The sequence below is a fragment of the Melopsittacus undulatus genome, chromosome 11 (genome assembly GCF_012275295.1).
Source record: "Melopsittacus undulatus isolate bMelUnd1 chromosome 11, bMelUnd1.mat.Z, whole genome shotgun sequence".
Lineage (NCBI taxonomy): Eukaryota > Metazoa > Chordata > Aves > Psittaciformes > Psittaculidae > Melopsittacus > Melopsittacus undulatus.
In genome coordinates this window covers 1,262,623-1,272,245 of record NC_047537.1, presented here as the reverse complement: position 1 = coordinate 1,272,245, position 9,623 = coordinate 1,262,623, and the positions used below count along the sequence as shown (strand labels likewise).

General features: G+C 51.1%; 2 protein-coding genes across 2 annotated transcripts; one reads left to right on the top strand and one right to left on the bottom strand.

Annotated features, from left to right (window-relative positions):
• Nucleotides 1-360: 360 nt before the first annotated feature.
• ENTR1 (endosome associated trafficking regulator 1) lies at nucleotides 361-3,871 on the bottom strand. Its single transcript, XM_034067408.1, has 7 exons — nucleotides 3,755-3,871; nucleotides 3,416-3,640; nucleotides 2,780-2,853; nucleotides 2,030-2,141; nucleotides 1,391-1,453; nucleotides 892-1,031; nucleotides 361-503 (listed from the first exon to the last, which is right to left on the bottom strand). The coding sequence occupies exons 1-7, from the start codon at nucleotides 3,845-3,847 to the stop codon at nucleotides 410-412; spliced, it is 801 nt and encodes a 266-aa protein (XP_033923299.1). The 5' UTR covers nucleotides 3,848-3,871; the 3' UTR covers nucleotides 361-409.
• A 126-nt stretch (nucleotides 3,872-3,997) lies between these two features.
• On the top strand, nucleotides 3,998-8,942 carry PMPCA (peptidase, mitochondrial processing subunit alpha). Its single transcript, XM_034067407.1, has 13 exons — nucleotides 3,998-4,061; nucleotides 4,168-4,358; nucleotides 4,463-4,542; nucleotides 5,013-5,095; nucleotides 5,484-5,578; nucleotides 5,737-5,837; nucleotides 6,197-6,460; nucleotides 6,649-6,741; nucleotides 6,986-7,104; nucleotides 7,589-7,679; nucleotides 7,772-7,834; nucleotides 8,077-8,221; nucleotides 8,532-8,942. Exons 1-13 carry the CDS (start codon nucleotides 4,009-4,011, stop codon nucleotides 8,699-8,701), a joined length of 1,548 nt encoding a protein of 515 aa, XP_033923298.1. The 5' UTR covers nucleotides 3,998-4,008; the 3' UTR covers nucleotides 8,702-8,942.
• Nucleotides 8,943-9,623: the final 681 nt, after the last annotated feature.

Below are 9,623 nucleotides of genomic sequence, written 5' to 3'. Positions count from 1 at the left end.
CCGGACACCCGCACTGACCGGACACCCGCACTGACCGGACACCCGTTGCGCCGCCGCCTTTATTGGCTCCGCAGCAGCCGTCACACAGCGGCCGGGACGAGCGCTACAGCCCGAGCCCTCCCCGAGCTGCACGAACCCCTCCCAACCCCTTCTCCCTCCGTGGCAATGGAACAGCCCGGATGGGGACAGAACGGCAGCGGGAGTCCCAGCCAAACCCGAGTGCTCTGTGGGGTCCCGGGGGGAATCGGGGTACGGGGGAAGCAGGACCCGCGGTCCCAGCCCAGAGGCACGTACTCATGTCAATTCGGGCTTTAGGAGTCCAGTGGCAGCAGCAACAACAGCTTTGTGTATCACAATGAGCCAAGTATCAAAACCAGAGTTTTTGGGAATGGTTTCCGTTCTGTTCCAGTCACTGTCCATCCTGGGACACTTCTGAAATCCTGTCTATGGATGTGAGGAGATCAGCGACAAGCTGCAGTGACTCTGCTCCAGAGACCAGCTGCCTGCAAGGAGGGGGGGACACAGCGTTAAGAGGGAGAGGGTGAAGCAGGCGCCAGGTCAGTTGTTTTTACTCAGGTACTGATTTCTCCAGAAGAAGTTTATCTGTATGGAAAACTGTGGTTCTTGAGGTACAGGAGCCTTGGAGAAACGTAGGAGACCTACAGAACCTCTATAATGGTTTGACATTAAGTAAAAATAACGAGACTTGCACGTTCCAGTCATTTTTATTACCTAAACTTGGAGAAAAACACATTGTGGGTGAATAAGAACATGGAGCAGCTGATAACATACAAAAATAAGAACCCAACTTTCAATCCAGAAAGGAAAGCCCTGGGAACATTTAGCTGTAACCTCTGGATGGTGTTAGGAAGTCATCATAAAACAACTCACCTGATGGAAGCCCGGGAGTTGGTTATGACAGTGAGAAGGTTCTGCAGGGCAGCATCTGCATTCTGCCTCACCGTGGCCAGACTCGCTGCCTGGCCCAACCTCAAGGCTTCGTTCTCTGACTTGTAATTCTGGAGCTGAACCTGGGGAGGGAGCAGAGAGACTTCACCTCAAAACCACAGAGCTCCCACAGGTAATGATCCCCAACTAAAGCAGCTAAAGAACACATTCACAGTTTATTAGGTAAAACCAACAAAGAGATCCCATAACCAGACCACCTGGAGGCTCCTCCCAGCTCTGAAAGCAGCCTCCGACAGGAAACTGAGCTGGAATCACACACAGCACATCCACAGCAGCATGCCCTCAAGCCTGCTTCCTTCACAGACCCAGTCAGGAGCCAGTGCTGGAAACAGGGATGGAAGCTGTCACCAGTATTGACACCTTGTCTAACGCTATACAGGCTCTGCCACATCCCTCTGGCTTTGAGAGCACCGCTTCCCACCTGCAGTAACGCATTCTCCTGTTTCAGTTTTGTAGCACTGTTCTCCGCTTTAACAGCCCGTTTCTGAAACAGAACAGAGATCATTTATCCCACAGCAACGTGGTCAGGATGCAACAGACAGTTACATGGGAATGCCAGATTGCAGCATGCAACTCTGTTTGGGATGCACCACCCAGTGCTCCAAACGCATTAGAAGGGAAAGTGCCCCAGACATGTCTGAGCAGCTGCCTTCTCTCCTCCCTCCCAGTTTTCCTTTCTGATATCTTCCAGTGCCACCCATCACTTCTGGATGTGAAATTACTACTGTTTTTGGGGAAACAGTACTTGGTATAAATAAGCAGCAGGGAAGCAGCTTGTTCACATGGGACATGCTTTCAGAAGGCTGCAGAAGAGCTGATGAAGTTGTTAATGAATCCAGAAATGGGACTAATGCAAAAACCTCCCTTATTTTTGGTAACAAAAGTTCTTGACTGGGACACAGTGTTGTTATGGGGGAAAAGTCTGAGCCCACATCAGAGCTGTTCAGTGCTCACATGGGGTACAGGATCACTCCATCTTCCCTCATGCTCCCAGGGAAGCAAAAAGGGCAGAACTGCACATCTCTGACTGCAAGGTGCCTCTGCAAGGACCACCACTCACAGTCATCAGCTGGAGGTTCTGTTCCACGTGCTGCACCATCGCTTCCAAATCTTGTGCTTCTTTTTCCTCTTTGATTTTGTTCTCCTCCAGCTTTTTTTCAAGCTTCCTCACCCTTAGAGGAGACAACATTCAGTGAGCACCTGCAGCATTAAATACTTCCAGAAGAAAATGCTTTTCAGAAGAGAAGGAACAAGAAGCTCATTTTTTCCTGTTGTAAGAGCAATGAAGAGAGTGTAATTCTGAAACAGTTACCCCATCACCAGGGAAGCACCAGCTGCCTCACTACAAGGAGCAGCAGAGGATTCGGATGGGAACTTAAGGAACCCTTAAACACCACCCTATACTGGTCACCAGGTTGTTTAACCTCAGGAAAATCAAGTCCCTCAGTATCAAATTGGTCACCACCAAAAATGAAAAATATTTTTCTTGTTTCAAATGGGAGAGATTACGATTATTTTGTTATTTTGAAGCCTTATGAAATGCCCCTTGTCAAGCCCTGCCCTCATTATTGCAAAGCACCTAAACTGCATGAAGTGTAAACCACACACACATTCCTCAGCCCTCAGTTTGCTACTCACTTTCCAAGCCTTTTTCAAGATGAAAATCAGGTTAAAAAGCTTTTTAAACAAATAGCACAGATTTCAACTACAGTTTTCCCCTTTAAAGACAGTGACTGTCTCCACTGAGCACCTCTTTTAAGACAACTCTTTGTCTGTGTGGTTACTTTCCCCCACACTGTGGCTTACGCACTTGTCTGCTTGAGTTTCAGAGAAAATCTGAAGCTTGTTGATCTTGCTTCTCAAAGTGGCATTCTCTTCCTTCAGCTATAAAAAGAAAACCCCTCATTAGAAAAGAGGGTGCAGTTTCACAGCACCACCAACACTCCAAAGCCAGTACCACAAGAAATATCCAGCTTCAACTCTAGTGCTGGGAGGTTTTGCACTTTATATGATGCTCAAGCTTACTTCCACATCTTGTTTTCCCCTCTTGAAGCTACTTAACCACACTGATCCTGTGCAGCACTGAACCACCAGCACAGATATGACTAATCAAACACTGTTCATTCTAAATGACCTCAAAGGGTATTAACTCTAAACTAACTGGACCTCAAAGGGTGGGAGCATGAGGAAGTCACCTGCTGCCAAAAGCAGTGGGACACACAAGGTACAGGCTCCGGCCCAGGCTGCAGAGCAGCTTTTCAAGGCTGTTGCTCTTCAAGCTACACTAACAAGCTGGCACTTATCGCACAGCTGCTGCTGACAGCAGCCTTGAGAGCCAGTTTGTGTGGCAATCCGGCACTGGAGCTCGGCTGATACAAGACAGAGGCCGCGTTAGCGTTTGTGCCCGCCCCGGGCAAGGTGCGGGGAGCCCGGCCGAGGCGCTCACCTCCTCATAGCTGGGCTGCCGCAGGGAGGGAGAGGCCGCGCTCCGCTCCGCTCCCTCGCACAAGGAGCCGGAGGAGGGCGACGCGCGGCCCGCAGCAGCGAGGTGGGCCTGCTCCACGGCCAGCGGCTGGTAGCTCCCGCTCCATTCCTCCTCCTCCTCATCGTCCTCCGGCTCACCGGGCGGTGCCGGATCCGGCAGCAATAACGGGCCGAGGCTCGGGCCGGGCTGCGAGGGGGAAGCGAAGCAAAGGCGCTGAAGTACGAGCCCAGCTCAGCGCGGAGGGGCCCATCCGCGCCCCGGCCTCACCTGCGGCTCGTCCCAGCCGCGCCCCGGCCTCACCTGCGGCTCGTCCCCGCCGCCCCGCGCCTTGCTGCGGACGAACTCGCGGAACGAGAACGGGTTGTGCTCCACCGGCATCCCCCCCGCCGCCATGTCCGGGCCACCGACCGCCCTGAGGCGACGCCCCGCCCCCCTCAGAGCAGACCAATCAGTGACGGCTCCTGCAGCCTCACCCAATCACAGCCCCGCCCTTACCCCGCCCACCCGCTCCCGGGGCATTGCGGCTGCGCAGAGAGGCTCCCGGTGGCGGCAAGATGGCGGCCGCCATAGCGTGGCTGAGGGGACGCGCCTGGGGCCCGGCCCGGCGGTGAGTGCGGCCCCGGAGGCCGGGATGGGGCTGGCGGGGAGGGGGCGGCGGTGCCCGGCCCCTGATGCGGGTCCCGGCCCCTGATGCGGGTCCCGCTGCCCCCCAGGTGCGGCCGGAGCTCCAGCGGCGGCGGTGCCTACCCCAGCGTGCCGCTGAGCTGCCCGCTGCCCGGCGTGCCCAAGGCGGTGTTCGCGGCGGCCGAGGGCCGGGAGCGGTTCGAGACGCGGGTGTCGGTGCTGGAGAACGGGCTGCGGGTCGCGTCCCAGAACAAGTTCGGGCAGTTCTGCACCGTGGGCCGTGAGTACGGGCGGAGCGGCGGCGGTCGGGCCGCTGGGCCCGGCTGAGGAGGGGCACGATGGGGCTGTGAGAGTGACACTGACGCTTGCTCTTGTTCACGCCAGTTCTGGTGAATTCGGGATCAAGACATGAAGCCAAATACCTCAGTGGCATCTCGCACTTCCTGGAAAAGCTGGCGTTCTCTGTGAGTCCCGTACCGGGCCCGGTGGGGTCTGGGAGGGATGCTGTGAATCTGCACAGCATAGGTAGCACCAGGGGTCTGATCTGCTGCCGTAGGTGGTGGCAGCATTCCTAGTTAGTTATTGGGGCTGCAGATGTATTTTGAAGGTCCTTCATTGTGCTTTCACCTTCAGGGTTAGCGGGTGTAAAATGGAATCATGGAATGGTTTGGGTTGGAAGGGACCTTGAAGCTCATCCAGCTCCAACCCCTGCCACAGGCAGGGACCCCTTCCACTGGAGCAGCTGCTCCAAGCCCCTGTGTCCAACCTGGCCTTGAGCACTGCCAGGGATGGGGCAGCCACAGCTTCTCTGGGCACCCTGTGCCAGCGCCTCAGCACCCTCACAGTCCAAGATGATGCTTGTTCTTGGCTGCCCTGAAGGAGTATGCACAGTAACTACTTTACTAACTCATAGCATTGCTGTTTTCTTTCTTAGTCCACAGCTCAGTTTGGTAGCAAAGATGAAATTCTCCTCACCTTAGAAAAGCACGGGGGCATCTGTGACTGCCAGGCATCGAGGTATGACTCTCCTTCTCCATGCTCCATCACCTGAGTGGCTCTAACACTGACCGTGTTTTGAGGGGTGTGTTCTGCTCTGTGGCAGTAAAAGCTGCTTCTTGTTTGGAAGGAGCAGAAATCCATTTGTGGTGACCATGCAGAAACTACAAAAGTGAACCTGAGAGAGGTATAAAAGTGTAGGCAAAGCATGACCTAGAGTGCCTGTCCCAGCACCCTGTCCAGCCAGACCTGAACTGTGTCCAGTGCTGGACACCACTTCCCTGGGGAGATTATTCCAATGACTGATAGTTCTCATTGTGAAAAGTTTTCCTGTTGTGTCCAGTTGGAATCTTCCCCAGGAATAACTTCTCAGGGACTTCTCAATGCAGAACCCAGCTTTGTGTTGCAGGGACACCATCATGTATGCTGTTTCTGCTGAGGCCCGAGGCCTGGACACAGTGGTCAACTTGCTGGCTGATGTAGCGCTCCGGCCCAGGCTGTCAGGTGAGGGAGCAGGGGTCTATGCCTTAAAAGAACAGACTCCCAGTGCATAACTTGCTGCTAATCTTTTATGAGGTTGTGCTCATCAAGAAGTTATGCAGAGATCGGGGATTTTGTGTGGTGGTTGTGATCTGTGATCTCTTCTTTGTCTCTTATTACAGATGAGGAAATTGAGATGACTCGAGCAGCAATTCGATTTGAGCTTGAAGACTTGAACATGAGACCTGATCCAGAGCCTCTCCTCACAGAAATGATCCATGCGGTAAAACACCCAAGTCCATCTTCCTTGCAGCCCCTGTACGAGACATGCAGCGTTCTCTTTTTCTGTTACTGAATTAGATTTCAGTGGTGGGGAGGGAGAATTTTGTTGTCCCTCCACTTTGAAATCCTGCATTCTACCCACATGAAAGATTTTAACCTAAACTGCAATTATCTGTCACTTCTCTTTGTTGAGATGGGTGACAACATGTCATTGAGTTGTGCTGACATTAATGAAATGATGCTCAGCCCCTCCTCTCTTACATGTCTCAAACAGACAGGCATCATTCTAAAGCAGGAAGAAGGTTTAGATGGATGGATTGAAGTAGTATTTGTTACTTTAGTCTATCTGTTTCCCTTTAGGCAGCCTACAGAGACAATACAGTTGGACTGAATAGGTTCTGCCCAGTGGAAAACACAGACAAAATTGGCCGGGACGTGCTGCATTCCTACCTGAGGAACTACTACACACCGGACAGGATGGTGCTGGCCGGGGTGGGAATCGAGCATGAGCAGCTGGTGGAGTGTGCCAGGAAGCATCTGCTGGGAGTGGAGCCGGTGTGGGGCAGTGGCCAGGCCAGGGATGTGGACAGATCCGTGGCGCAGTACACAGGAGGCATTGTCAAGGTGAACGGAAGGTGGAGGTGGTGTCGTGCTTCATCCTCTCTGTTGGAGATGCAGATTTGGACTTGAGCTGGTTTTTCCATAGGTTTTGGTTTTAATATCTGGGAGACAGGTTAATAATTGGGAGCACATCAAGCTGGATGCAGTGGAGGTGAAAATCAGTCCTGATAATCTGTCTGCCCTTCCCACAGGTTGAAAAAGATATGTCAGATGTGAGCCTGGGCCCTACTCCTATCCCAGAGCTTACCCACATCATGATTGGGTTAGAAAGCTGCTCATTTTTAGTAAGTATTAACCTAAAATCCCTTGTTCTGTACTTGAGGAATCCCAGAATACTCTCTCATTATGCAAGCACTGGCACTCTTCCTGCTGATGCTGCGCATACAGACGAGCAGCAGTTCACTGACAGTCTGAGGAAGGCACTGACCTTTAAGCAATTCTTGTGCCATGTCTCTTTCTCCCTCTTTACTCACCCCAGACTCCTGGGAGCTCTGCTTTTAACTGACTGAACTTCTTGTTGCCATTCAGGAGGAAGATTTCATTCCCTTTGCAGTATTGAACATGATGATGGGAGGTGGAGGCTCTTTTTCCGCTGGAGGGCCTGGCAAGGGCATGTTCACCCGACTGTATCTCAATGTGCTCAACAGGTAGGTTTGCCTTTCTCTTCAATGGGTAGCAGAAACTACCCTTGGTCTTCTCTAGCAGGTTCACATGGGAGGCTTCACCTGTTGAAAGCCAACAGCTCTTGGTTTTACATCAGTTTATTCCACTTGAAACGCAGGGGATTGATTTGTCTGTGGGTGTTTTGAGGGAGTCAAAGTAAAGGGCAGAGGTGACCTGGAATTCTGTCACCCTCCACTAGCCCAGTCCATCCTTTCACGAGGGAATATTAACAGAATTGGCAGTAGGTACCAGTGATGCAGCTCCATGGTGTTCTGGGCTTGGTCTCAAGGATGCAAGCAGAGAGAAGGAAATAGATGGCACATGCAGGAATCCTCAGAGGCAGGGAGTGACCATTCCCATTGGCATTGCTGAGAACCCTGACAAGGCACTAGGAGGGGACTCCCTGTCCATATTGGTTTAATTTTTACATTTAAATTCTGGTTTTTAATACTGTTTCTATGCTCCCAGGCACCACTGGATGTACAATGCGACCTCTTACCACCACAGTTACGAGGATACAGGTCTCCTGTGTATACATGCCAGTGCAGACCCAAAACAGGTACACAGCCCTGTATTCAAAGACCTGTTACCAGACTCACGTATTACCAGACAGCAACGTTCTAATCTTCTTTCATTTACCTGCGTTCCTAGGTTCGAGAGATGGTGGAAATCATCACAAGAGAATTCATTCTCATGGCAGGAGATGTAGGAGAGGTGAGCAGCCCAGTGTGCACACTGTGCAGATGGTCTTGGAGCTGAGATAGTACATTGCACTGGCCTGGTTAGAATGGAGTTTTGTAGATAAGCATGTTAAGTATTTCTGTAAAAGAATATGGTAACTTTAGCAGCACATTCAAAGAGGAATGTGTTTGCAGAACTTTCTTACACGGTACCTTGTGCTAGAGCACTGGCCAGGCTTTTGGGAACATCTGATTGTATTTGCTGCTCACTGACAGGTAGAACTGGAGCGAGCGAAGACGCAGCTGAAGTCCATGCTCATGATGAACCTTGAGTCTCGGCCAGTTATCTTTGAGGATGTGGGCAGGCAAGTGCTGGCAACAAACACAAGGAAGCTACCTCACGAGCTGTGTGCCCTCATCAGTGAGTAGACACTGCTTTTCCTTAACTGAACTGTACGTACAGTCAGGATTGCACTACTTACACTCTTGCAGCACAGATGAGTTGCTTTAGGAAGCTGGGGGCATAAATACTTCAGATACATATTCCAAACTGATCTCAACTGCTTACGAGCTAGCACAATTAGTATTTTTGTCAGGAGGAAGGAAAAACCAAGCAGGGTAGAGAAGCTACAGAGTTGGTGATTGATTTTCTGAGCACCAATCACTTCATAAAGCTTCATGCTCTTCAGAACGTAGTTGTCGCAGCTCTGGCTTTGGGTTTCTTCCTGCAGGTCAAGTGAAATCTACTGATATCAAGAGAGTGGTCACTAAGATGCTCCACAAGAAGCCAGCTGTGGCTGCCCTGGGTGACTTGACAGATCTGCCCACCTACGAGCACATCCAGGCAGCGCTCTCCAGCAGGGACGGCCGGCTCCCACTGGTGTACCGGCTCTTCCGATAGACCCTGCACGTGCCAGAGCCGCTGCCTTTTGATAAGGTTTTGAGATGATAATATTGCTGCAAACCACTTCCCCCTCTCCCCCAGTCTTTCCAGGCAGACTCTGCAAACATGGAGCTATGCTGCAGCTGAAATACACTGTTTCAGAGCAATGGGCTGTCAAGAGCTTGGTACCTTGGGCTTAAAGGCCCACTCTGGCTCTGGATGAGTACTTTGACCCTCTGAGTAGGTTACAAGAGAGGATGGGTGTTACTGGGGAGAACACTGCAAGCCAAAATGTTCATCATTACAACTGAAAGCATGTATCTGAGCAGAAGTCACTGCTGTGTGTTACCATTAAACCATACCAGCAGCAGAAGCAGAGCTGGCACACTGGAGGCCCTGGTGTGTGCCCTTGTTGAGGAATGGGGTGGCATGGTAAGAGCTTGGCTTCTGTATCTGAGTTAAAAGAATATTTATAGCTGCTACCAAGGTGAACAAAGACTTGGTCAGACTGAATGATGAGAATACCGGTTATTATCCATGTGAAATTAGGCCACAAGTTTCCTGTAGTCCAGGTTCTGTTACAAGCATCCTGGATCCATTTCTTCAGCGTAATTTACCAGCTGCAGTACTACTAGAATTCACATGTTTGGAAATAACTGTCATTTTACTAGCGCTCAGAGGAAAGTAGTTATGCCATAGGTCTAAGTTTCCAATGGAGTTCATCTACAGAGATACCGTGTATAATACTACATGGACACTTACTCTAGGATAAAAGTGATCCTGTTCTTCAGGTTTTGCACTTGTAAGAGCAAGGGTTCTTTTACTCCAGAGTTAGTATATTAACAAACTTCTTTCTTAAAGAAGTTGCTGCTGCTGCATCTGAAACTTGTACCTACTTCTTCATTGTCAGTCAGAGGAACTTAAGGCCTTACAAAGAGAG

Excerpts from the sequence above, each read along its gene's own strand:
- PMPCA (XM_034067407.1), top strand. The coding sequence starts at position 4,009 with ATGGCGGCCGCCATAGCGTGGCTGAGGGGACGCGCCTGGGGCCCGGCC. Across the intron at positions 4,543-5,012 it reads TGGAAAAGCTGGCGTTCTCT|TCCACAGCTCAGTTTGGTAG; the intron begins GTGAGTCCCGTA and ends TTTCTTTCTTAG. Across the intron at positions 8,222-8,531 it reads CGAGCTGTGTGCCCTCATCA|GTCAAGTGAAATCTACTGAT; the intron begins GTGAGTAGACAC and ends TTCTTCCTGCAG.
- ENTR1 (XM_034067408.1), bottom strand. The coding sequence starts at position 3,847 with ATGGCGGCGGGGGGGATGCCGGTGGAGCACAACCCGTTCTCGTTCCGC. Across the intron at positions 3,641-3,754 it reads GCGGCGGGGACGAGCCGCAG|CCCGGCCCGAGCCTCGGCCC; the intron begins GTGAGGCCGGGG and ends TCCCCCTCGCAG. Across the intron at positions 504-891 it reads AACTCCCGGGCTTCCATCAG|GCAGCTGGTCTCTGGAGCAG; the intron begins GTGAGTTGTTTT and ends CCCTCCTTGCAG.